At 42.3% G+C, this 26955-nt stretch overlaps 10 protein-coding genes across 10 annotated transcripts; 4 read left to right on the top strand and 6 right to left on the bottom strand.

The window, feature by feature from the left end:
* Nucleotides 1-1438: 1438 nt before the first annotated feature.
* Nucleotides 1439-1755, bottom strand: SS1G_08424 (predicted protein; the record flags this gene model as incomplete). Its single annotated transcript, XM_001590634.1, has 2 exons — nucleotides 1439-1565; nucleotides 1664-1755. 2 exons carry the CDS (start codon nucleotides 1753-1755, stop codon nucleotides 1439-1441), a joined length of 219 nt encoding a protein of 72 aa, XP_001590684.1.
* A 1217-nt stretch (nucleotides 1756-2972) lies between these two features.
* On the top strand, nucleotides 2973-4263 carry SS1G_08423 (hypothetical protein; the record flags this gene model as incomplete). The annotated part of the gene is made up of 2 exons (XM_001590633.1): nucleotides 2973-2987; nucleotides 3199-4263. 2 exons carry the CDS (start codon nucleotides 2973-2975, stop codon nucleotides 4261-4263), a joined length of 1080 nt encoding a protein of 359 aa, XP_001590683.1.
* Nucleotides 4264-5361: 1098 nt separating this feature from the next.
* On the top strand, nucleotides 5362-9690 carry SS1G_08422 (predicted protein; the record flags this gene model as incomplete). The annotated part of the gene is made up of 2 exons (XM_001590632.1): nucleotides 5362-6948; nucleotides 7009-9690. 2 exons carry the CDS (start codon nucleotides 5362-5364, stop codon nucleotides 9688-9690), a joined length of 4269 nt encoding a protein of 1422 aa, XP_001590682.1.
* Nucleotides 9691-10883: 1193 nt separating this feature from the next.
* SS1G_08421 (hypothetical protein) lies at nucleotides 10884-11339 on the bottom strand (the record flags this gene model as incomplete). The annotated part of the gene is made up of 1 exon (XM_001590631.1): nucleotides 10884-11339. The coding sequence occupies one exon, from the start codon at nucleotides 11337-11339 to the stop codon at nucleotides 10884-10886; it is 456 nt and encodes a 151-aa protein (XP_001590681.1).
* Nucleotides 11340-12171: 832 nt separating this feature from the next.
* Nucleotides 12172-13634, top strand: SS1G_08420 (conserved hypothetical protein; the record flags this gene model as incomplete). The annotated part of the gene is made up of 4 exons (XM_001590630.1): nucleotides 12172-12188; nucleotides 12239-12362; nucleotides 12415-12505; nucleotides 12556-13634. The coding sequence occupies 4 exons, from the start codon at nucleotides 12172-12174 to the stop codon at nucleotides 13632-13634; spliced, it is 1311 nt and encodes a 436-aa protein (XP_001590680.1).
* Nucleotides 13635-14383: 749 nt separating this feature from the next.
* On the bottom strand, nucleotides 14384-15448 carry SS1G_08419 (hypothetical protein; the record flags this gene model as incomplete). Its single annotated transcript, XM_001590629.1, has 3 exons — nucleotides 14384-14930; nucleotides 15049-15092; nucleotides 15200-15448. The coding sequence occupies 3 exons, from the start codon at nucleotides 15446-15448 to the stop codon at nucleotides 14384-14386; spliced, it is 840 nt and encodes a 279-aa protein (XP_001590679.1).
* An 815-nt stretch (nucleotides 15449-16263) lies between these two features.
* On the bottom strand, nucleotides 16264-19077 carry SS1G_08418 (hypothetical protein; the record flags this gene model as incomplete). The annotated part of the gene is made up of 4 exons (XM_001590628.1): nucleotides 16264-17441; nucleotides 17491-18413; nucleotides 18536-18847; nucleotides 18902-19077. The coding sequence occupies 4 exons, from the start codon at nucleotides 19075-19077 to the stop codon at nucleotides 16264-16266; spliced, it is 2589 nt and encodes an 862-aa protein (XP_001590678.1).
* A 1257-nt stretch (nucleotides 19078-20334) lies between these two features.
* On the bottom strand, nucleotides 20335-21561 carry SS1G_08417 (predicted protein; the record flags this gene model as incomplete). Its single annotated transcript, XM_001590627.1, has 5 exons — nucleotides 20335-20505; nucleotides 20651-20672; nucleotides 20805-20848; nucleotides 21154-21198; nucleotides 21496-21561. 5 exons carry the CDS (start codon nucleotides 21559-21561, stop codon nucleotides 20335-20337), a joined length of 348 nt encoding a protein of 115 aa, XP_001590677.1.
* A 417-nt stretch (nucleotides 21562-21978) lies between these two features.
* On the top strand, nucleotides 21979-24246 carry SS1G_08416 (hypothetical protein; the record flags this gene model as incomplete). The annotated part of the gene is made up of 2 exons (XM_001590626.1): nucleotides 21979-23924; nucleotides 24210-24246. 2 exons carry the CDS (start codon nucleotides 21979-21981, stop codon nucleotides 24244-24246), a joined length of 1983 nt encoding a protein of 660 aa, XP_001590676.1.
* A 1911-nt stretch (nucleotides 24247-26157) lies between these two features.
* On the bottom strand, nucleotides 26158-26877 carry SS1G_08415 (predicted protein; the record flags this gene model as incomplete). The annotated part of the gene is made up of 2 exons (XM_001590625.1): nucleotides 26158-26776; nucleotides 26828-26877. The coding sequence occupies 2 exons, from the start codon at nucleotides 26875-26877 to the stop codon at nucleotides 26158-26160; spliced, it is 669 nt and encodes a 222-aa protein (XP_001590675.1).
* Nucleotides 26878-26955: the final 78 nt, after the last annotated feature.

Here is a 26955-nt window from a genome sequence, read left to right as displayed (position 1 = left end):
CTCAAGATCAAGATCAATCATTTAGTATACTCTACTATTAGTTACGAATTGCATCATTGCCATTACTTAAGTCCCTGCTTGACGCCTAGTTATAAACCACCTCGAGAGCCTAGAGCACTTCCACGTGATCTAGACGGCAAACCTCGTAACAGATAGCCGTCGTAACATATAAGAGGGAAATAAAAAAAAGAATTGATTAGATTTATTATAATATATTATTTAAAAAGTAAAATGGGTTTTATAATAATTCTGGGGTAAAAATTATATATATTCAAAAGTATATATATAAAATGTTGAAATTAAGGTCATTATGGGCCTAGAATTGAGGTCATATGACCATTATGGTGCACGGACCATAATTGGGAATATCTTCAATTCTACCATTACTGTAACTTAGATCCTCAGTTTAACCTACATCTAATAATACTACTACTTCCAAACAACTCAGATTCAACATAAAAGATTGATTATTTAAAAGAAAGAGTAATAAAGTCTTTTTTTTATATTTAATTATTAAAGGTTATATAATTAACTAACTAGGAAACCTCTATGTATATAATCTACAATTTTAATTTTCTCACAATAGTAGGTGATGATAATAATATAGTCTTTGAATTGTGGAACAACGATTTCAGGATAAAAGATAACACTTGTGTAGTATTAAACTTGACGTTGCCAACAAAAGAAATAATTGAATACTAGTAAGCTCTACTGAATCAACAATTGCAAGCACTGCGTCTAATTTCTGATGCTCTTCCTCAATACGATATCTATAGCCAATCGCAGATGTCTTTCCTGGCTATTGATTTTCTCCAATGGATCACATGGAATGTTCATTAGCGGCATTTACCAATGTCAATATCAGAAAACATAAGATACTATATAGTTGTTTATTAGTAGATAATATTTATTTCAATACACGGCATAAGTGTTTGTGTTTGCATTGCAAGTAGCATAGTTACTCAAGCCACATGTTCACCTCTCCTCGCATTGACTTTCAATAAAAGGCATATTTAGTAATATCTTGAAGAACCAACTTGGAGCTAATGCTCCACTCGAAAATTCGATATGAAGAGAGTTGTGGGTGAAAAGCTTCCAACGAGGTAACTACTTGGTTATCTGGGAAATTACATTGACTACACATTACAGTATGAATGATAGTTATAGTTAACAATGGTGCATAAACAATAGCAATAATCGTTATATAAATATACAGTAATCGGCCATCAAAAATAAAAACTGAATCAAGAGAACTTTCACAAGTTTGAATAACTATTCTTCCGAGAGCCTTCAACAAGCTACAGGCCAAACAACTATGTCCGAGCTCACGTTTTGCAGAAATCTGAGTGGAGAAAGAGATGGATGATCAAGAACACGAGACTTTTGGTTTTGTAACCTGTGCTGAGAGAAACTATCAGTACTGCGGTCTGAACCTACATCACAGATCCAGTGACGATCGTGAAGCTACCCCTTTTTGAACATTGACATCAAAGTCGGCAAGGTAGAGCGAGAAGTAGATTGCAGTTTGAACTAATAAGACGGGATAACATGGAGATACAGAGTCCCTTTTTTCTTTGAGCAACTTCAGTGTGAAATGGTGTGTGACACCGATAGATTATGGTAACAATATGTTGCATTGCCCTGGGCGTCGGCATCCTAATACTTTAGAGATTGTGATATCCACACTAGTAGATCTCTGATCCCCAGATTATCAAATGTGACATGATCGTCGATGGGCGATTTCATGTTACACATGATTGGGATGTTTCGGACATTGACAGGTGTGAATGCGGCGATCTAGAGCAAATGGGATCATTTCCTCCCACCCGGACCAAACATTGAATGGCCCAAGAACCCGACAAGTTCATAAGAAGCTTAAGTTTTCAAGCCTTCACCCCCAAAATAAGAGGGAAAAAAGCAGGAAAGAGCATCGATGATCTGATTTCTAGTTTAACATCGGCTCTAAGGCAAATGTTACCGGTACAGAAGTCCTGAATATATTTTTGCCCAACCCCTCTTATATCTACCACCAGATAAGACATTTTGCCCAAACAAGATCACACGCAATTAAACCTATAAAGGAAAGCGGTGAGATAAATTTGTGGATTTTTCCACGCGTGTATTCTGTGGAGATTCCTATAACATTTGTAACATTTATCTCGATTCGGTTGTTTTTGAGTTTTTGAATGAAAGTGCCGACCGGGTAAACTCCATCCGCCAGATAAATTGAGGGAGATTCAGATGGATAAATCCCGGAGGTGGCAGTTCGAGGCTTTTTGTTTTGATGCTTGCTTTAATGTTACCAACGAATAATATAACACAACACAGCACAACACACAAAAAGTAATGTCAATGCATGAAAGAGTATTCCTTTTTGTAAGGGCTTCTTGAGTTATATACCTAGTATATACATATATACATATATATACCTAGTACTTTATACTACACTTGAAGAAATGGTATGAGGTGACGATGAAGTGATATTTGGATACCTCTCATTCTCACTCTCACTCTCAAGCGCTCTCAATCAGTCTCATTCTCATTCTCATTCTCACTCTCCATTTCATCCTCCCTTATGAATCCCTTTTCTTCAACAATTCTCCAGCACAGCCACGCTTTTATGCGTGTGATAGCATATGGATAGTAGACTTGAGATGTCCACCACACAAAGGCGACTTCAAACAACAAGACCCAGGAATATAATGGTCAGATATTGAATATACTTAAGATCGTATCTCTCAAACTAACCTGGATCCTCTATCTATCTGCTTAATAATCGTTTTGTATCTACCTATGCCAAAGCAGAGTTGACGCGTACGAATACCGGTTGCGACTTGGGAGGATCGAAGTTAAATAAGACGCGCCAAATAGAGGCGGCTATTCATAACTCAGTTCAATTCAATCAATTCAATTGCTCATTTCAATTGAATGGCCAAACCTTTTCAACCCTTTTGACAATTTCATATCTCATTATGTCGACTGCTGCGGTGAGTGATAAAAGCTTCATTCCTTTACAGTTACAGGTCGACTTTCCATGAAGTGTGGATGCAGGATAATAAGTCAAATGCCAAGCCTTCCAGAAAGCTTAAATATCAATTGATATCTTTAGCTACGTTTCTTGGGACGAAGTCCTTCAGTCCCTAGAACTCATCAATAACTTGCAAGGTCTTCAAATCTTAGTCTAATACTATGTCTCAGGAGAAAGCAAATCTTGCGCGCATTCGAGATAATCAAAGACGGTCCCGCGCCCGGAGGAAAGAGTACCTTCAAGAACTCGAGGCACGATTGCGTCAATGCGAACTTCAGGGTATTGAAGCTTCTTCCGAGATTCAAATGGCGGCAAGAAGAGTAGCAGATGAGAACAAAAAGTTACGAAGTCTACTGGCACAGCAAGGAGTGGGAAGTGATATAGTGGAGTCCTATCTACAAATGAGTTCTGAAGATCTGATGATATCGGGGCAATATGCGAGTGAAAGTACTTCAGTGCAACAGTTGGAGCACCTACTTCAGGCGCGAAAGGCTTGCTGTTCAGATGGAAACAGTCATCCGAGCGCAACAACGATGGGTCAAACAGTCCAGAGTCGAGAGAGTTCTTGTAGTGGCAATACCGTGCACTCATTATGGGATCCAGTTCAAACCTCAGGTAGCTTAAGTCTAGGGCAAACACAACCATCGATTATCAAGGGAGTTTCAACAGCACAACAATTCATGGGTCCACGAAGAAGCAGCGCAACAAGTCGACATGGCAGTATTAGTCAGAATTCCAGTACTGTCAGAACAGTTCACAACCAACAACAACAGCAAAGATTCAACATGACACCACTAGCATTACCAAATACACAACATGGAGTATCATCCAGTCTCTCCATTCAAACCCCTTCAGTCTACGATTTTGACCCTCAATATCTCTCCAACCAATCCTACCATACCCTATCTCCACAGACCCCTCACATGCATCCCCACTTACAATCTCACACGAACCCTCATTCCAATTCAAATCCCAATACCCGTTCATCCATCTCATCTCATCAAACCTCACCACCAATATCAACAACATACACCACCGCCATGACCACCGATAATAACGTACCCAACATGAATAGTTGCGTTTTCGCCACCGACATGATCACCACCATGGCGGGTGGCGATCCAGCAGTCGTGCGTGCAGAATTGGGCTGTATGCCAGACATGGATTGTAATGTGGATAATCAGTTAGTGTTCCATGTCATGGATCGATATTCGGGTAATGGAGTAGGTTTATGACAATTTCGAGATGAAACGAATTCAGTATTTAATGTAATTCTTATTTGTTCAGATGCAGATTCAGATTCAGATACCCCTTACTTTACCACGAATCTCAAGGATAGCGATGATTCGAATAATACAAAAGTTTTTTACTTCTTTCGGCTTTTGATGAGATTTTTATGGTGTATGCATACTTCTCACCTACCTACTTACATTGAAAGTTTAGTGAATCAATCCAAGTCAATATCTCTTGTGTAACCTTGACAGGTATGCAATGTTCGAATAACATTTATTAGCACCCAGAACTTCCAAAATCCATTAGTTAAAAGATTCGACACATCCGCACCACCTATTCCCATTTTCATCTCCATGATAACCTCACCTCAACCTAACCTAATTTCCTTCGACCTTCTTTTGGATGTTCCTTTCCCTTCCCTTTCTTTCGCTTTGCCTTTGTTTACTACTCTAACCAAACAAGTGCTCCATTTAAAATCCTACCATTCCCTCACCACACCTTCCCACTACCGGTATAACCCACCACCCAACATTCCTCAGCAAGACACTAACCTCTTCCGTCCACATATACCTACCAATGCAACAACACATCCAATGCATCCATTTTCCGTATCCTTTTGTTTTTTCAGAAGAAAAAAAATTAAAACAATCCTCAAACCCTTTCATCAAAGACGGATATGGACTCCCTCTCGACGAGCAAAGAAAAGAACCATGCAGCAGAGAAAACCATCTCAACCCCAAACATTTCTCCTTTCTCTCCTAAATTTTTTCTTCTCACAAAGGATTCTTTGTCCATCTTCTATATTCTGCACAAGAAACCTCTATCTCGTTTCTTGTTTCTCGTCTCCAATATTGGGTTTTTGTAATGCTCGAGTGTGCTGTACTGTATTCATCATTCTATTCTTCATCTCGAAGCTCGTTCTGTGGTATTTGGATAGCGTGTGTTATAATTGCATACACGCAAGTAAGGAGGTAATTGAGCAAGAAACGAATCAAGCAAAAAAGCAAGCAAGCAAGTAATCAAGTGATTAAACCATTCTACTCAAATCACTCATATCCATATCTTCAAACTCCATACCTCATAACCGCAAAACCAACAAAATGGCACTATCACTCGCCGCCCCATTCAAATCTCCCCTCCCCGTCGTCGACCCCCGCAATAAACCCACCCTCAACGTCTACCAAAACAAATACACCACCTACGATTTCACCCCCTTCCTCGGTTCCCCCGCCGTTCTCCACCGCATGCGAGTAAACCGCCAACAAATCCCCCTCCTCTCCCCCATCCCCTCCACACGAATCCCCTCCCCCCTAGCCGAAAACCTGCACCCCTCCGTCGTAAAAGACGTGCGAGATTTTCTCCTGGGGACCGGTAAATACACCAGTTCCTACCAACGCCAGTATTCCGGCAACGGCGCCGAAGTATGGGCGAGCTGGAAACGCGCTTGGGATATTTGGAATAATCACTACATCGACGGACGCGTGAATGAAGTATGGGTTGCGCGCGCCTACAAACAATGGGAAGCGTATATAGCGCAACAGAGCAGGAAGGGAAAAGCGCCATTCGAGGGACCATCAGGACGAAATCCCCTGCGTAGAAAGAAGGTCGAGATAGGGAAACCGTATCGCACAGAGAGTAAGGCGTTGGAGCAATTCGAAGTGAGTATCGACGAGGTAGCGCAGGGAAGGAAAGAATTCAAGCAGCGCGCTATCGACGAGTTAAAGGCATCGTTTAAGAGAAACCGCGATTTGGGTCATGGATATATTGAATTTTGCGAAGCGCTTGCCGAATGGACGAGACGCGAATGGAATCGTCCGGAGTGGAGTCTGTATAAAGATCACAAGAATAAGGCTGCGGAATATTTACCCTTGACTATGGAATATGTACACCAGGAACTATATGGGGATACCAAAGAACGCGTCATCGAGCTCCTCGGTACGGAATTCTGGCAGAAGGAGCCCAAGCTCGAGGCTCATCCGGGAACTATCGAATACGCCATCGCTGTTGCCAACTGGGAACAACAAGCCGAAGTGATCCGATGCAGATACACCGAACGACCCAACTGGCTATCGATGTACGAGCCCACCGAAAAACTAGAGGACAAATACATCGAATCCGCGAAGAAACGTACAAGTCCCGCCGTAATCGACGAATTCCGACTCCGCATGAATGTGAATCGGAAACTGGGGGTTGGATATATAGAGCTCTCGTGGCAAGAGGCCCATTATAATATCAATGCGAAAGCGCACGATGGGAATTTGGATTCCACGATTCAGGAGTTTGAGAAACCCGATCCGAAGGATTATATTGATAAGGCGAGGCCGGGGAAAGAGGATGAGAGTGCGGCGCCGGTGGAGGCGATTGATCGTGAGCGTGGTGAGGAGGAGGAGGAGCAGGATGATGAGGATATCAATCATAATGATCTTGCTAGGCCATTGCCCATCGAAGAGAATGGGTCTAGTGGGGGGTTTTTTGCCATGAGGGATTTTCTTGAATATGCGGTTCCGGATGAAGATGATGCGAGTTTTCAGGAATATTATGATCCTATTGAGAATAGTATTTGGCGACCAATACAAGTTGATGAACAGATACTAAAGATTGATATGGACGAAGAACCCGATTCATTTTTAATGAATTCTCAATTTGAGATTGATGGTGGTGTGGATTGTGGAAGAAGTCCTTATCCTGTATGTTTTCATTTCCTTTTCATGAAATATGAAAGCCATTTACTAATACGATCAATGTAGCTTCTCCGGCCTCTATACAGATACGCACAAAGCCACGTTGGGGCACATAAAGACTCAAACCCCAAAGATCACCTACCGCTACAACCCCAAGGATCCCTATTGAAGCTCAAAAAGTATTGGGATAACGTCACAGGCACAGTTTTCAACATCCCTACCAAGAACATATTTGCACAAACTCTTGACAAATTTGAAGATCCCAAGCATAGAGAATCCTTCAATAATAACGAGAACTATCAAAACCTTGACATATTTCCCTTGGATATCCGACGATGCGAAAAAATCACATCCCCGTTCAAACCCGGGAAAATACCCAAAAAGTCAGCTGACTTTAGAGAGACTGATACTATTATCCAACCATCCTTTAGGATGAAGGAAAAAGAATATAGGTCCATGCGATTTGATGATCCTTGGTGGGTTGAACCGGAACAGAAATATTATCGAGACATGCCACCTCGAAACTATCCACCCAAATTTGATGAAACACAATCGCATCTCCCCAAGGATGTCAAACTTTGGAAAGAAGAAGTGGAGAAAGATTCTGATTTGAAGAAACGATATTTCGTCGCTAATTTGGACGGAAGACTTTTGACAATCAACGGAGTTGAAGTCGGAAAAGGCGAAATTGCAGGTCCACTACCAGAATTTGCAATCATACAAACTGAGGGAGGCGGAGTGTCTTTCTGGCATGGAGTAGGTGGTAGATTCTACTTACAGCCAGCTGGTGCTAGAATGAAGGATTGGTCTCGACAGTGGAGTCAGTTGAGACAAGTCTTGAATGATGAATATTTCGGCGTTGCATCTGGATATTTCTGGCAGAACGAAATCGTGGGTAAAATCACGGAAGATGATGAGGGAGAAGGGGAGCAAGACGTTAAATGGATAAAATGGAAAAGTGCAAAACCAGCCAGAAACCCAGATGGAGCAGATCCGCGCGCCGTCAAAATTCATTCCGGTTTTCTCGATTCTAATGCTCATGCTCACTTGAGCGATAACGAAGACTGGGGAGCCCCTGGACCTTTACCATTCGAGAGCCCAGAAGCCGAGCTCAAATGGGCAGCAGCACAACTTCATTTTCAGGAAATGTTTATCGACGAACCATGGCTCAAGGCCAAAATGATTGAGCCAACCAAAGATACAGCGTGGGGAGGGCTGCAAGAAGACTATCAAGATCCTTCTGATGGTCCTACAGATGAGGCTAGGGATGCATGGTGGACATCCAATGCAGACCAAACTCAAAAGACTCAAGTAAAATCTGGTCAAACATTTGATGAAAGACTACGGGAAGAATTTGATGCCGACCAAGCCAAGGTTGAGGCCATAAGTTTGAAGCGAAAGGCTAATAATGATGGCTACTTCTTACCTGACGCCAAACGATTTCGAGAAAACATAGAAGAGAGAGAAAAACAGAAGATAGAGCAGATTGAAGAAAAGGAAGTGGAGCAGTTGAATATGGGCATAAAAGAATTAGTTGATCAAATCAATCAGGGGGCTAAAGATCTCACAGAGAAAGCAGAACCCAGTGCACTAGTGAAGCAAGAAGATCTGTGGAATCCAGCTTCTAGCGCTGATGCCGAGTCACAAACAAAAGAAGCGCTGCAAAGAGTTCGAGAGCTGGAGCGGGTAAGACTAATATACAATGAACGTAGAAAGGGTGCGAATGAGAGCGCGATCCCACCTTTCAAAGACCCTATCGCAGGTTTAGCCCCTACGACTGTCTTGACGTTACCGGAGAACCAATGGGCATTAGAAGCAATAGTAAGAAACAGGGAAGCATCCCGTTTGGACCAAGAAGTCCAGGAAACAGGGGCTTTGAATAATCTGAACGCCTCTGCAAGATTGAAACGAAAACGTATTGCGGAACAACGAGATCGAGGTTCACTTGGGTTTACAGTCATGACAGATGCGCAATTGAAAGAGCAAGAAAGACAATTGGTCGTTAAGGCAAAAGAACAAAAAGAACAAGAGGATTTCCAGAAAATCATAACATTGACCAATGCGTACAAGTCAAAGACCACACAAGTCAAGAAAGATGAAAAACATGTCGCAGCTGTGAAAGATGGAATTCAAGCTGGCGACATAGTAAAGGCCAAAGCAGCGATAAAAAAAGGTCAGAAAGAACTTGAAGACGTCGAATTGGAAATAGCCAAACAACTTTCTGTGACAACTATGGCTGCAGCTCAAGGTATTAGTATGGACGAGCTAGTCGCATACTCAAAGACTACCCCTGAATTTAATCCTACAGACCCTGGAAATTGGATCAGCAAAGTATCGCGCATTAAAAGAGAAGGAGAAATAATTGAAGCAGCCAACGTGGCAGCTGAGTCAATGAAAATATCGGTAGATACTTGGTACAAGAGAGAACAAGGAGTCTCTAATGCCAAAGAATACCTCGAAAAGCTTGCGAAGAACGTGTTTCCGAAATTTGAATGGACTGCCAGCCTTGCGAAAGCTAAAGCGGATTTTGTTGCGAGTATTCTCCGCACTGTTTCCGGCCATGATCAGACGAGAGCAGGCAAATTTAGCAGTTGGGAAGAAGTTATTTCAAGCATGCCCGTCGCTGCTGATTGGAATACTGTGGTGAATGCCCCGCCGGATACAGAGCCCGTGGCATCAGGATTGACGCTAAGGGTCCTCTCAGTTAGCATATATGATGGTACTTCAAAATATACCGGTCAGTTGTGAGTTGTGTTGAATATATCGATGTCTAGGTATTGTCATTCGCCAGGGACTTTTTTCTGGATATTTGCGTCATGCAAATTGCTGATACGATGATGGTGTTGGGGCTGAGATTCTCCCTTTGGTTGTTCTTCGAAGATCTTGGTTTAAATGAAAAATTAGAAGTCGAAAGTATTTGCAAGTACGCAAATTGATTGAGGGGATTTTCATTTCACCGTGGTTTTTATGGAGATTAGGTAGTGTGTTATTGATAATATAAAGTTAGTGATAGTGTAATATTTTATTTATTTCAAGCATGAGAATTATTTCCAATACATTGAATGAATATACAAAATGGACTTGAATCGTTGATGATATCTTTGCAGCATGATATTTTCAACATCTTAACATGGTGGTATTCGCTTAAGCTGAGCACGAAAGGGGATGTCGCGTGTGTAATAGCTCCTTCCTTCCTAGCTGCATGGTCTATTTGATCTGATGATTTATTTAAACGCTGTAAGTAACAGAAGATTATTTTTCACAGCATTGCCATGGTAGGTTAGCAAACCATCACAATTCAATCATAGATGCATATCTCTATAATTCGAGTTAATTGTAAATGCTTATTAGATCTTACCTTGCAGACCCGTTGTCTCGGTACGGCCGAAGTCTGACTAATAGGATATTTGATAGGTATGAATTCGGGAGTTGAAATTGTTCTGAAACAAATAGAAACTGAAGCATTTTCGGTCTGATCCATTATTTCATTTCTTGGATCCACATTATAAGTCTTACATGAGCGTTTCACCGAGGCCTGCATACATGGATTTGAAAGTTCCATACGCACCCAAATGTTTTGTTAGCCCACCAGGGGCCATCTTTGACGCAAGAGTTCATAAACTCGATATCAGATCATAATGTACATTGAGTGGCACAGTATGTACAACCGCATAATATATACAACCCTACCGCATAAATTCCTGTGTAAGAGATGACCAAGAGCCATGTACCCGGACCGAAAGAATAAATATACCGGTAGACTTCATTGTAATGACTTTGCGCTTCCGTCGAAGGGCAATGACAATTTAGTCTATCACCAGAAGTATCTAGTACTATTCTCCGGTGCATGACTGTCGGGCATCTCTTGCTCTGTATTCCCGCGATATTTGTATCCAATTCCTACCTTCTCTATTCAAATCGGTCCAAAAGGATATCCTTCGCTACGGTGGTTTGGAGCCTTTCTCATCAACACTCGACTTGAACCCCAAGATACCCCCCAGAACACCCCCAGGTTTCGGCACCGGGCACTCGCGCTTTGCTTTCCTCCTCCCTTCTATTTCCTCCCCATCATCTGATTCCCCACTACCACCCATTTCCTCCCGTACCTTCTCATTGAAATCCTTATATCCACTTACTCCCTCCCTTTCTCCTCGCTGAACCTTCAATACCCTCTGATCCTGTGCTTGTCCTTGACCCTGCTCCCCCACCTCATCAACAGGACATTTCCGCCTTCTCCTCCTCGGCCTCTGTGACCCCGACCCGTCATCCGCATATACCACGCGCGGTGCTGGACATGGAAGAACATGCGGAAGCGCTACTACGAAGAAACTAGCAAAGAGGGTGCCTGCGAAGAGGGAGGAGGTAAATTTCGAGCGGGGATGAAGATGAGGTGGCATGGTTTTTTATATGAGTCGAAGGGAGTGTGGTGAGTTTTTGTTTAAATGAGTGAAATCTGTCTGAGGATGGTATTAGCAATGGGTTTATATTATGTAGAAGATACTTACTTATTATTGCATCTTTGTTGGAGACATTGATATGGGGGTGATATTGGGGTAAGTGATAGGTCTTCAATTGACGTAGTTGAACATGTAAAGATAAAAAATGGTGGGATATCATCGGGTATTAATTATAAGGCCTAAATTTACCCAAGGTGGTAGGCATGATCCTAGCTTTTCCCAACTTTGAAGTTCACTTCCTCAATGCTCATTGCTCATTGCTCACTCATCTCATTCACACTAGCGTAATCTTGAGGCACCCTTATCACATTCGAGGCTGTAGAAAATTATAATTCAACCAACAATTTCAATAAAAAGTAATGAAAACATCAATTGAACTTATCATGACTGCGATATAATTTGTTTTCAATCTTTCAACTTTGAACTAGAATTTATCTAGTCTTTCTTTCCTACATAGTACTTTTTCCAGCTTTGAGATACACACGATATATTTCGCCATCCGTTTGCGCCCCCCCCATAAATCTCGATGCGCCGTTGACATTCACGCGTTGTTACTAAAAGAAATCAACAAAAGATATTGGACATATACGAATTTAGATCGTAGTTCTTTCGAATGAGCTGAGTCGCAGATCTTAAACGGCCAATAGATTGAGATTGCGCCTCATCAACATCTTGGAGCTATCTACATTAGATCAATTTCGTAGACGCCAATTTGGATCTACTTAATACCTCAGACCCCCAGAACTCGAATCGAAGAATTTAAGTGGCAAAGATGAGTGATTTGGATAGGTACAGCTTCTGCGACTTCTATGAGAAGGTTCCAATCTGACTTGACTCAGAGCCATATCGCAATTGCGAGCTTGTCGACCAATCCCAGAAGCAGAGGTTCGAGAATTATGTCATAAGGCGAGGGAATTGTTGATAGAGGAAGGGAATGTAGTCACAGTAACAGCGCCAGTTACGGTATGGTGTCATGAATTTGCGCAATGATGGATCGATGTTGACGGATTTGCAGATATGTGGTGATATTCATGGTCAATTTCATGATCTTATGGAACTGTTTAGAGTAGGTGGTGATGTACCTGATACGAATTATTTATTTATGGGTAAGGTTTCAAGGCAGTGTCAATGGCAGATGTAATACTAACTTGCATAGGTGATTTCGTCGATCGAGGTTTCTACTCATTGGAATCTTTCCTCCTCCTCTTATGTCTCAAAGTACGATACCCAGATCGAATGACCTTGATTCGAGGTAATCACGAATCTAGACAAATTACCACAGTATACGGATTTTATGACGAATGTTTACGAAAGTATGGAAGCGCAAATGTATGGAGATACTGTTGCGAAGTGTTTGATTATCTTGCTCTGGGTGCAATTGTACTCGGGGCATCAAGCAGTCTACAACCTACATCTATGCCAAACGGTGAACACAGCGCCAGTTCTACACAGGAATTTAATGATGAGGATGTCGAAATTGAGATTTTAAATGTAGATGGAAGTATCATGAACAAATTTCTACGAAACAGGGATAGAATTGGCAAAAGACAGCCATCCTTAGATTCAGAAATGAGTTCGTCAGACAAGGGTTCCCCCAGTCCTCAAAGCAAATTCCCAAGCAGCACGGGACCCCCCGGTTCTGGAGCTTCAGGCTACAGCGGAGGTAGTTCTGGTAACCCCTCTGGCGCAGTATTCTGCGTTCACGGAGGTCTCTCCCCTCTAATCCAAGCCGTTGATAAAATCCGCCTTCTCGACCGCAAACAAGAAGTCCCTCACGAAGGCGCCATGTGTGATCTCCTCTGGTCCGACCCAGACGAAATAGATGGATGGGGACTCTCACCCCGTGGCGCAGGATTCCTCTTCGGAGCCGACATAGTCAAAATGTTCAACCACACAAACGACCTCTCGATGATCGCTCGCGCTCATCAATTAGTAATGGAAGGCTTCAAGGAAACATTCGACCACAGCATCGTAACCGTCTGGTCCGCGCCCAACTACTGCTACAGATGCGGAAACGTAGCAGCAATCATGGAATTAGGAGAAGACGGCACGGGAAATGGAATAATGGCAAGAAGCAATGGAGAAGTAAGTAGAGGCAATGGAGCCAACGCGCCGCTACTAGAAGATAAAATCCCCTTGAGTGGTCCGGCGAGGAGATATCGCGTTTTCCACGCGGCGCCCCAGGATTCACGGGGTATGCCGGCGAAGAAACCAGTAGCGGATTATTTTTTGTGATAGAGAATTTTTTTGCGGCTCGTTGCTCTGTGTGGATGTTGAAGATATCAATGATTAATTATCATGTGGGACTTCTCGTGTGAGCAGAGCAGAGCAGAGCAGAGCAGAGATGGATATTAGTTATGTTATGTTATGTTATGTTGTAGAAAGGTTTCACACACACACTTACTTACTTACTTACTTACTTACTTGTTCATCTTATGGGAGGAATATCGAGATCTATATGTATTTATTTATGTATGTATGTATGTATCTATGTATGAAGAAAGGAAAGAAATACTTTTGTCTTTGTCTTACGTACCTATATTTACCTACATGTATTTGCATATACCTAGGTACCTACATGTTTTAATTTTATGTAGGACTCTTAATTTCATGTAAATGCACTTTATGTAAAACAAGGGGCATTAGTATGAACAGCACGGAAGTGTACATTTCATCCTTTGTTGATTATAAGATGATATGATATGATAATGTGATATGATATGTCGCTATCGAGGTGACTAGCCGTAAATTTCTCCATTCATAAGAGCACAGGAGGTATCGGTGATATCGTAGATATTTATTTTTCATCCTCAGTATCCCATTTCAATTCAATTCAATTCAATACAATTCATTCCATCCCATTTCATTCCCCATCCATCCATCCATTCATCCATATCATGTCAAATCCACATACTGCAATCCCATTCCCAAAGCCAAATTCAAACCAAAATTAAATCCATTCATAAGCGCAAACACAAACACCCCTAACCCAAAGGTTTAACCTTCTTCTTTTTCTTCTTCTCACCCCCACCCCCAGCTCCACCCCCCTTTTTAGCAAACTCCCTCCAACTTCCAATTCTCTCCTCCCTACTCTCTTCCCATTTAACCTCATTTTCCCTCTTCCTCTTCCTAGCCTCCTGCTCCTCCTCCACCCTCTTCATTTCCCTCCCTTCCTCCTGCATCTGCGCTTTAACCTGTCTTCTCCTCCTCTGCTCATTCTCAATCAGAACAAATGTAGTTTTCTCCCTCCACGCTTTGCGAAACTCCTCACTGGGTTCTTTAACTTCCGGACTATCTCTATTCAGACCCTTTTCCCGCATGACTAACATTCGAGCATCAGCGATCGATTCATCGAGTCTTTCGCGGTGTTTTTCATCCATGAGTTCTGTTTGGGCTTTTTTTAATCGGTCGAATGCATCGGGGGCGAGTGGATTCCGGGTTTTATCTGGATGGATTAGGAGGGATTTTACACGGTAACATTTTTTGATGTCGGATTCGCCGACTCCAGGTTGGAGGTCTAGGACTGCGTAGCTGTTTGTGTGTTTTGTTAGTATTTGATCGTAGCGCGTCTGTACAACCTCTTCAAACTCAACCTCAGACTCTGTTTTTGTGCCATCTTTAATTGTAGCAATGAAAGAATAAAACTTACGCATCTAAACGAAAAGCTTTTAATATCCTATCGATTTCTGTGTCCTATAGATAACACATAAGATTAGCACTCATCCCATCAAATACAATCTCCAATCTATCTCCACCACACACCAAACACGTCCTTCTCCTTGTCAAACAGAAAATCATACCTTCATAAACTCCTTCGCCTCACTCTCCAACCCCTCCAACGCATCCAAATCCTCCTGTTGATCCCGCTGATCCCGTTGATCCCGTTGCTGTTTATCCAACCCACCAACCTGTACTCCCGCTTCCTCCTTAAATTCCCTCTTCACCCCATCCTCACTCTTAATCCCATCACTCTTACTCTTATCCAAACCCCCATTTCCATCCGCATCCCCCTCCACCTTCATCCTCTTCGCATCCGGTATCGTCGCCATTGTAATCGCAATCGCAGTAATCTCACTATTCCCGATCCTCAAAACTTCACAATTCCCAATCAATCAATCAATCCGTTCCCCTCCTGCACAAGAACCCTTCAATTCAATCCAATCAATCCCTCAATTCACCTCTTCAATCGATCAAACAAAACACAAATATAAACTCAAATCCCTAAAGTCGTTTATTGCATACAAGTTACAAAAAGCGAGAATGGGAATTCGAAAAATTGAAAGGACAAGACACCGATAAGATCGAACCTGTCTGTAGATTATAAAGTACGATTAGAAGCTAGGCTGGCTAACGCTTGGACCATGAGTCTAAAATACGAATTGTTATGTTATCGTGTGGATCAATCTACCCTACCTTGATAGTCTTGCTTACATAAGCTGTGGATTGATTGCATCAAGGCTAATATGCTTCCTGTGAGATATAATCACATTACAATCCAGAAGAAATCAAATCATGTTAATTAATTTCATCATGATAATTTTTCACTACAGGCCTAATAGACTCTGTTCCATCTGCACTCCACTGATATCAAGTCAAGGGTATCTATCAATCTACTCTCAAAGACCAAAAATGGAAAGAGAACGAAAATCTCTTTCTCATCATGTCCATGCATCCATATCAAACACCGCATTAAACTAAAAACATTAAAGAAGTTTGGCACAACTGAGCCCTCGCTATTCCACTCCTCCATCAATCCACCAATTCGATATCTTTCCCGGGGTATATAATCCTCTCATCTCAATCTCATAAAACTAGTCCTAGAAGACCCATTATGGACCTTCAAATCACTTGTCCTTTGCTCCGCTTAATAGAAAATCTTAGGTTGCCAAAGTGGTGGTCTGGCTCCTTCAACATCCCAAACCAACTTATTCTTCTCATCAAGAGTACACCCATCATCCGTAATTGGAATAACCTTACTGGTATGCGCAACCTCTTGTGCACTAATTCCCGCCGAATCTCTTGGAATCCATAAAAGAGGAGGTTCAGAGACAACAGCGGGAGGATAATATGCGTTTCGAGCTGAGACTTCATCGTACAACTCTTCTGGGTTGATGTTGTCGTGTGGGACGAGTTGGCGCATGGTGGCATAGTCGCAATAAAGATGGGGTTTGAAGAATTTGGCAAATAGGCCACCTTGGGGTTTGGGGTGCGGTGTGAGGTCGCTGGTTCCGTTTTTTTCGTTATTTTTCTCATTGGAGACGGTTGGGCTACCGCTCATACCGGCTTCCAGCTCTCCCCGAATAGATTCTTCTTCAGCTTCGAGAGTTTTTGGAAGAGTAGAAAGAAGAGGATCCATGGCTGCGTTGAGAGATATGTGGTATAAGATGGTGAAGACAAGGAATATAATCATGAGGACCAGTGGGCCCCATGCTTTACCTATGGCGAAGAGACCGATCAAGCAAAGTTCTGAAAGATATACTCCAGTAAGTAGTTGTTGAAGGGCACGTGGGTAGATAAGACCTTTGGTATCGATTTGAGCGTCGGTGACAAAGAGAATATTGTATCGGTAGGCTAGATAGAATAGACCCATGCCGATGGTTCCAAAACCCATGACGAGTGGAGCAATACAGGAATAGGTGATGCCAATTACGGCAATGTTTGTGAATACTGGAAGAGTGCTACCCCAGGAGATTGCACTCAAGCTGGTCCATTTCGTGTACATCTTTCTTGGAGTACCGGCCAAGAATTTATAGAGAAGTTTGAAGATGAAGAATCCCGTAACTTGGGAAATAACTCCAGAAGCAACCGTCAATCCTTGAACTATAAAGTAGGAAATATAGAAGTTGGAAGCACTGGGCAATTTGTTTGCAAGGAGGTTGAGGATTCCAGTTGGGTTATGGATGAGTTGGTATAGGACGGCTGATGCGGATGATGCAATAGTTACAACCAAGAAAACTTGAACGACTTGGAAGGTAAAGTATGCATTTTGAGTGAAGAGTTCCACTCGTGCAGTGGTTGGTTCACCAGAAAGTTTTGCGCAAACTTTTTCATATTAGCATAGTCCATGCGGATTTCAACGAGGGTAACTTACGTCTCATGATAATGGGAACAAGGGACATGAGAATCGACAGAGCCACGGAGGGCAAAAGACCAGAAATTACACCCATAATCCAATTTGGCACAGCCTTTAACCATGACAGCCAGCTAAAGCGTTCCAAGTATGTAACGTTCGAAATAAGACCAACGGCTGCAACTGGAATAGCCCAGAAAATAATCATTGCCGTGATAAATCCAACGACAGCAAACCTTCGAACAACTCTTTGCCACCATGAGATAGTCAAAGATTTCCAGATAACTTCCCTAGGATGAACACCGATATATCTGGGAGACATTTGAAGAGCCTGATGATGAGAGAGGGTTTGGAAAGCGACTTGGGCATCCGATTGATGGGCAAATTCAATAAAGACTGATCCAACCTTACGAGTCTCTCCGGCCAAATAAGTATTTTGTGCGGCTTCAGTTTCTGGGATGATTGTTTCTAGTTGACTTCGAGCCCAGTCGATTGTGTCAACCTTCTTTCCGTACAGACCAAATTTGCCAAGCTTGTGTGTAGGACGCTTCTTCTGAGGAACCCATCTAGCGGCTAATGATCCGGATTCGCCATCTTCATCTATGACAGGTTGTTCTTCTTGACTAGCGCCATTCTTGATTGCCTTGAGTCTTTCGCCGTTTGCTGTCTTGATAAGGTTTACCTCTGCACCTTCAAGTTTCAATGCAATATCATCGCGCTTCTCGACGAGTTCCTCCACCTTTTCGGTATCTGCAACTATCCAAATGTGTCGTACTGAGCTTCCAAAGACTTTTCGAAGTTTGCTTTCATCGAGATATGCTGCTGGGACTGATACAAAGAGAACTGTTCTGGATGAGATACGGTTTGCGAAAACTGGGTTGAGTAAGAAGGCCTGTCGAAGGTTGACATAATAGATAGTTTCTCTGGTAACAAGGAAAAGAACACTAAGCAATTGGTTGTTAGTGCATGCCTCAGCAAGTAAGACCCTCCAACGTCTCAATTGAAATAGGAAGATTTCAGGGAGAGCGCATGGGTCCCTAGAAAGGGGCTCAAGTGGTTGACCTACAATCCAAAGAAAATCCATCCGACGAAACAGGTCGCATAGTGTCGATTCCTTCCAGATGATGTAGAACTGTCAATGTTACCCATAGAGAGCATATCAAGTTGTTTTGCTCCACCTCCTCCCGTAGCATTGACTGGGAAAAGAATAGGCCATGTGATGCAGCAACCAACAAACATAATGACCACCGTCATTCGTAAAAATCGAAGGAATAAGTAGGCATCAAGACCTTGGTGTTGAAGTGCGTATGTATCTGGAATCTTGCGAAAAGGACCAATCCAATTGAACAATCCTGACGGTAGTGGTGTTGTCCGTTCTCTATTTTGACGTCAATACTTCGGTCCAACTCTAACCATTTCTGAGTTTACTTACTCCTCACGCAATGCGCCTAGGTAAGTTCTAGGAGCATACCATCGTGCATTACTTCTTCGTAAAACCAAGAAGATTACGAAGTAAACAGTGGCAAGAACTAAAGTAGGTACCAAAGTTGCTACTAATCCCGATAAACTTTGGCCACTGCTGCTGGTGGATGCGCCGTGCGTGCTCATGATTGCGGAGTGCTATCCTCACGATACTGGCGATATCGTGAAGTTCGGATCAATTGATTTTGAGGTTATAGTTGTTTGAAGTTGTTGCTATGGTTGTTGTCTTTGCTCGAATGAGCAAAAATCAACGGAAGGAATTATCGAAGATCGAAGAGGGAACGAAAGTAGAAATCAAAACAAATCGTTGAACTGGGGGGGAAGTTAAAAGAGATAAATGAATTCCCCTTGAGACAAACGCGCAGTGGGACCAGGATTAAATTAAAGCTTGGGCCAAGATCCCTTGTTAACCTCTTGGAGCCGAAAAGCAGGAAAAAAAACAAGAATTTTAGGGATTTTCTTTTGGACGGATGTGAAGGTTGGCGATCAATAGGATGAAATGTCAACGTAGGCGAAAAATGATAATCGAGAGGTAAGGATCTTCGATATGACGATATGTTGCGCTTCGTTGCATGAAAATAAATTCAGTGGCTGTTATTCTTCCTTTCGATTACTCTCTCTCAATTCACTCTCAATGATGAAATGATGAGAATACAAGAACAAGAATGTAAAAAATGTGAATTGAATAAATTCGGATTGATCCGTGTCAAAAATCAAGATAGGATAGGAGGGAATCTTGATTCTACCTTAGAAGCCAAGAATCGTGAAGATGCTCAAGTACGCGTACAGAATAGTAGTGAAGCATGAAAGAGTAGGTAGGTAATAGGGAGGTAGAGTGTATCTAATTGTCATTCGGGATCTTTGACAGGATAGTATCAATATTTAGAAACAAAGAAAACCAGACATGAGAAAGCCTATCAAACCCCAACAGTAGCTAGGTACGATTGCACAGAGGTGGTACTGCGGTACCTCGATCCTTCCCTATCCCCTAGTGTACGTAGTCCATAGGTGCAGTAGTATCTGCTTGCTTGCTGTACAATGAACCATGTGGATATAACAAGCCTTACATTAACCATCCCAAAATGTTTTGAAACTGATCTAGATCATTTTCAAACTCATTCAATACCCTGTCTCCGCGTCTACGTAGAGATGGGATGAAAATCTATTCGACTTTTCATCACAGCTGAACCCATATCTCTCTCACATCTTCTCTTGACCCCTCACTCACTTCACTCTTCATCCCTCAATAACACCATCGAATCAAAAGATGGGATTTTTAAAAAGAGAAAAAAATAAATAAAAAACGGCTTAAAACACAAATGTAATTTCAAAATGTACATGGATTTGATGAGATAACCGAAGAATTGAGATGATCAAGGGTGCTTAGTGGACATTGGATACATGAGCAAATATCCCTGTATAGCTGAATGAGATGATTGCTTCTTCGGGATATCTTTGCATATTTCTCCAACCACTTTTGATGGCTTTGGGCGATAGATAACTAATAAATCGTGGGCAGGACAACGTGTCTAGTTGTACAAGCACGTCGACGATCTATTGATATTGATGCTTTAGCTTTTTTGGCATTGTGCTCTACAAACTAGGTAGTTTAGAGAGGATGAATGTCGATATGTCGATAAGTATCTATCTTAGCTCTTGCAATACAGCACTGATGTAAGTTCGCTCAATTGATACTTACTCCCCTTCGAAACAGTCTCAAGCTATACACATTGAAGTAAGTTTAACGTTGTTATCTTGTACTCCAGCAATTCTCGGATATGACTTTGTGCAACTCGATCCATCCAACTGTCAAATGGGTTAATCAGGTGCTAATCGGTACCTACTTTACCTACTCGGGTTTTAAATGCGGTAGTGCAATGCTACATGTCAATACAATCTAAAGTCACTAACAACTCATTAGTCGAAAAACTACTCTGTACAGAAAACTTTTGCTCCGATTAAAATGAATTGGATCACCAGTGGACCCTCAATTAATTGCTTGATCTATACATCCCTGAAAAGCTTCGAAGACGCATTGCTAAGGTCCCTTAAAATCTCAGCTGTTTAGCCGCCGGTACTTACCTATGTTTCGGTACTGTCCACAGCTTTCTTACATGATCTCGATCATTTCGTTATCTCATTCAGCCCCAATCAACGGAATTCGTCCCTCTTTGCTCTTAGCTTCTACATAACACAAATTACACCTGCAGAACTCCACAGCTTGACATGGTTCTCATCACCTGCCAGCTGATTCATGTTTTCCTTTGCATTATTAGTTTACCCCGCTGAAATCAAAATAATTACCGGCGAAGCTCATCTAATACACTGTACTGCGTGCATTTTTTAACGTGGGATTTTCCCGTCCATGATTGATGTTTTGAAGTAGAAACAGAAATGAAATTGCTCAAGTGAGCTATCGTTACACCTGTCATACATAAGCTCTTACAGAGCATCTCCTCGGCTATCACCATGCTAAGCATGTTGTACCTCTTCATCAGATCCTTTTGATAAGATAAGGAGGAGAAATATGTTTGGGAAAACTACAAGATTTGCAAGTGCAAACCAATATTCTCTTAATGAACAATCTTCTACTGCTTCAAAGTCAGGCATCGAGATACATGGCTTCACATTTACCAAGTCCTACCTCCAATTGCAATTTTCACTATAAGGAAATTCTGATTCTCGACTCAATACTCTAGACGAAAGACTTTGGAAAATTGAAAGCAAATCATCCATTGTTCATTTTATCAAAGAAATACTTCTATGCTTCTAGTATTGAATGAAATGCATTCCTTACATTTCATTGTCTCAATTCAAGCTTCACAATATGCGGTATCCAAATTTCCTAAAGCGTCACTGCCGTCTCTTAAGTTTTTCTTCCACTCTAATATTTTCTATTTCGCAGTTTTTCATCTGCTATGGTAATGCTCAAGCTACAATTAGAGACTAATAAGTCTATGATAAACGACCCCCAAGGCCACCAAACACAGGATACGACCAACACGAAAAATCATGACGAGTGTAATAATGAGAGATGTACCAGCAGCTTCTGCAGGCTCTGCAGCTATGCAACGACGAACTGGTGGAAATGCTCCTGCAAATGGTACCGATCCTCCAACTATAGGACCTGCGCCTAAAGGAACAAGTGGTTTAGCTCGTGGAGCAGTACCACGCACCAAATTCTCAGAAGCATATCGTTCCATCTTCACTCTCAGTCAACCGGACCTCATTCCACTTCTCAAACATGTAAACTGCAATTATTTGTCTACCAAAGGTCATTCACCTACAGTATTGGAATTGAAACAACATGCTCAAGCATTGGTCATTCTTCTCAAACAAATTACCCTCTCAACTCGAGCAGGAGTTGTCGATAACACGAATCTAAATGCCTTTACAGAAATTGGTCCTAGAGCTCCTAGTTTTAACGAGAATGAAACTTTCGACTTCCTCAACGATCTTAATAATGTATATGATAACAATACAGTTCATCACAATCTTCCGCTCCCCACTCTCCTCAATACGCTAGAGCCTCAATATGTCGAACCTGGAACCATGGTAAATCCAGGACAACCAGATCATTACGTCGATATTGATATCTGTCCCTTACATCCAGTGGATCCCGCACCTCTCGATGGTCCATCTCTTCCATATGCTACTCACGAAGCACTTCTTAAGCATGCAAATGAAGTCCTCGAACTGATTGATCATGAATATAGTGCCAAAGGAGGTCTTCTAGGTGTACTTCCTCATGAAACTGGTGATGAAGATCGACCTCTAGCAGAAACTACTCTCCTAGGTCAAATGATCCTCTACATCCAACGACTGGTCGCGCGTCTCCACAATCTTGAACGTCTTCACGCAAACGCGATGGATGTAATGAAAGGAGAAGCCGTTGTTCCACATCAAGCTCTCTCCCGTGTGGGTCCAGATGGCCGCAGTGGACGCGAGCTCGTCTATCCTCAAGATCGATTCGTTCTCGTCAATGCCGGAGACGACATCTGGCAATTCCTGAACGATGAATTCGAGAAAAAAGAACGCGTGGATGAACAAATTCGCGCAAATCATCTCCGTCTCGGTATCGAAGGTGAACGTCTCTGGGAAACGAAAGGCGGAAAAGAATATTCACGCGGCATCACAGCCATCGACGTCGTAACCCGCTACTATCGTCTCCGCAACGACAGTCTCAAAACCATCTTCGTAATCCCCGCCCACGCCGAACATCCCGGCGTAAAAGTAACCCGAGAAATGGAACGCAACCCCACCGTCGTCTCCGTCGTAAAACCCATCTGGCCCGAACGCGTTTCCGTCTGGGAAAAGCAAACGCGGGATGATCTGGAAGAACTCCGCCAACTCCGCAGAGACAACAGTTCTCTCCGCGAAGCCGCCGAAATCTCAAACACCGAACGCGCCTTCCTCCTCAACGAAGTAAAAACCCAACGCGGTAACGTCTACCGCATCAAAGAAAAACTCAAAACCTTCACCGAAGGTCCCATCCGCGATCAACTCTCCATCGATCTCGACCTGCGACGCGAAACCCTCGAACAAGACCTCAACGACTTCGCCACGCAACGAGCCGAACTCGACATCCGCGCACAAGAACTCGAAATCCACGCTCAAACCCTTGCCGCAGCCGAACAAACCTCCACTCATCGTCGCGCAACAGAAACCCAACAATTCGCTGCGCGACGCGAGGCTCTTGAAAATATATATAAGCAGCGACTTGTTGATCTTGAGAATGATCGGTTGGCGGCTGTGGAATCGGGGACGCGTCTTGCGGATGAGTTCCAGAATGCTTGGACTGAACAGTTGCAGAATACGCAGACGCTGGTTAGTTTTTTGAATAGTGATCGGGCGAAGAGTTTGTTGGCGGATAATTTGATTCCGGATGATATTGGGAAGAGGGGGATTAGGGGGGCGCAGGATGTGGTGGAGAGGGTTTTGAAGAGGCTGGGGAATCCGCAGGGGGAGGGGGAGTGAGTTTGTGAGTTCGGGGTGGGGTGGGGGATGAATGGAAATGGAGCTGTCATGTTGTTGCTTTCTACTTGCTTTTGTTTGTATTTGTATTTGATTTTCTGGGTATGTAGTTATCATATGTGTCTACCTATGTATATGTACTCTATCTACTCTATGCTCATCATCACCTTAAAATATGATTTCATAACGTACTCAACTTATTCCACCCATCCCACTGATAGATAATCGTGCACCCCCTCACCCTTTCACTCCCTCGACAATAAACTAACTTACCTACTAATTAGCAAGGCCTTAACAATCAATAATATATGTATGCTCTGATACCTCTTTACTTTAAATTAGGATTAAATATTAAGTTTCTAGTTTAATCTTATTCTAGGATTACAATATACTTACTTATTTATTAATAACAACAAAAAAGATATATATTCAAAATCTCCTTCATAGATTAAATAAATTCCGCAAATATCAAGAATAAATAAAAAATACTTGAAAGAGGTCAAGATGTTTAAAAGTGCAGATATAAATCCTATATTAATCGAATCCGAATACAAGAACCCCCAAATACACAACATAATTCCTCACCAAGCGGTTTCTTACGCAAGTGTCCCGCCATAAATCCTTGCGGCTGTGTCATAAACTACATCGTTTGTACAACATGACACTATCAAATCAGCTTAGGGATTTGGGGAAGTAACTATACATCATCTCCGTGGCCGCTTCAGCCTCAAGTTTTACTATCCACTCAAGATTGACATTAAAGTTCTTCTAGCAGAGCCTTTGTTGCTTCCCACTTAGGATATTATTCTGCAATCAAATATGAAGCATTTAAGTTTTGATAGTTTATATTGTGTAAATGTAAAGTATAGATTGTCCATCTATACATCGATGATTTTTTAAGGGAAAAAAGCTGCTCTCAGTTTGAAAGCTAAGGGTGCTTGGTTTTTGAGGATTTACAACTACACACCACTAATACTAAACAGCTCTCAAGGAAGAATATGATATCATGACTTCCAGTCAGTAATTGTACCAAGAATCAGCTATGCTGTTCTTTTCTTATATATTGAAAATGTAGAGATATTATAAAAGCAGATTATATTTCTATCATTCTAACTTGATGGAACAGAATGTAAAATTAACAAAATATCCAATGGAAGAACTGGCCCCCCTTCCCCAGTATGACCAGAAGCTCCGGAGACTTCTGATGCATTCCGGAGGCGTGAGACAAAGCACCACAATGTATTCTAGAAAAAATACGACCTGCCACAAAAAATCCAGCAAATAGAGAGACGGAGCTCGTAAAAGTAGACCCAGGAAGGGTAAAAATAGAGACAAAAATGACGACAATAAAAGAAACATGGGCGCCATTTGAGGCACATTGGTGGAAAGGGGGAGGTAAATCGAAGATTAAGATGTGATTCAATGTGACGATCTGGTAGGGAATGCATGATCTCATACTTTGCATCAATTTTGTGAGGAATATTGTCCTACAATAAATATAGAGAATCGTGGAAGATGAACCGTGACGGTTGGGGTGCTGACTGATTGTTAGACAACTTAGCCAAGAAATCCAATAGGACAAGTGTGGAATGAACGATGATAGGAAGGTAAACGATTATGAGGATGATTTTCCTCGGCTTTGCCGAATGTACTCGGCGAGAGAGATTCATAGTGGGGGTGGGGTCAACCAAACAGCACAACCACATTAAATTTGATCAGAAAATTCCTCTAAAGAACGAAAAGCAATAAACACAAACGTTGTACAAATGTGGTGAAAATTATGGATAGTTATCAGACTCAGTGCTATTGATTTACTGATATGGGGAAATATAGCAATGGAATAAATTAGCTAATATATGTACAAGAATGATGCATGTGTGAAGAATTGAAGAGAAACTCAACTCCTCATCAGCTGGGGATGGTGTAATTGCGAATTGACCAGAGACACACTGCCGTAAAACCCTATACGTAGATGATGTGGGCGTCACCACCATTGAGAGTTCAAACCCAGCCTTTTCTGGCACAGCGAAACCAAAGAAGAAGAAAGAAACAACAATGCAATGACAACGTTACATTTCATGAAATCGTCAAACTGAAAATTGCAAGTAAAGCAGTCGAAAGTAACGTGAACTTCATCTAGGCTCTGGCATTCAAAAGCTTGAAAAGATTTTGGAGCTGACGTGCTTGGCATAAGCCTTAATATAAAGGGTACCTCAATCAGTGGCACAAAAATTAATTGGGATTATCTGCCTCGAGCACATTTTCCTGATCGCATTCAAAGAAGGCTGAAGGGGCTTGTTGGCGCCCTGGTAGGCCAAGACGTATCCTTTCATCTCGAGATTCCTGCAAAGTCCACATTTCTGTAGCCGGAGAATAAGCTTGCGCTGAATGGTATTCGATGTTAGGTGCTTGTACGCTATTCTCTGTGGCTAATCCCCTGGTTACATTATGAGCAACTGGTTGATAGGAATAGTACTCTTCGTTGGGGTCTTCCTCGATGGCGAGCTGGCTGTCGTAGTGTGATATCATCATGTAGTCATGGGAGAAGTAACCCAAATGAGAATAGGAGTATTGAGAAGAGTTTTCGTGGCTCTGAGTCTCCAATTCATCCGACTCATTTTCTGATGTAAAGCTAGAATCATGAATGGAGCCACCGAAGCTAGCTCTATTGCTCACAAAAGATCCTTCTTCCTGTGACTGATGATCTGAGACTGGGGATTGTGGGTGAGGGCTTGAGCCAAGTTCTGTTGAGGCATATCGAGGTTCTTCTCTTCTTACGACAGAGCTTCGAGCTCGGGTGCGGCTGGCGTTACGGCCGTGAGATTGATGACTGGAATTGCCGTCAGTGCTTCTAAAAGTCAGCAAGATAGACATATAATGCTGCCATTGTGACACCACATACCTAGATGCAGATCCTTTCCTAGCACGGCTATGAGATGATATAGGTGACATGATGTAAGAACAGATATATGGGTGAGAGACAGTTGGTGATAAAGTTCTTCACAAACTCGGGGAGAATGTGAAGCAGGC

The sequence above is a fragment of the Sclerotinia sclerotiorum genome, genomic scaffold, assembly GCF_000146945.2.
Source record: "Sclerotinia sclerotiorum 1980 UF-70 scaffold_11 genomic scaffold, whole genome shotgun sequence".
Classification (NCBI taxonomy): domain Eukaryota; kingdom Fungi; phylum Ascomycota; class Leotiomycetes; order Helotiales; family Sclerotiniaceae; genus Sclerotinia; species Sclerotinia sclerotiorum.
Note: the sequence above shows the minus strand (reverse complement) of the source record. Positions and strands in the feature narration are given on the sequence as shown.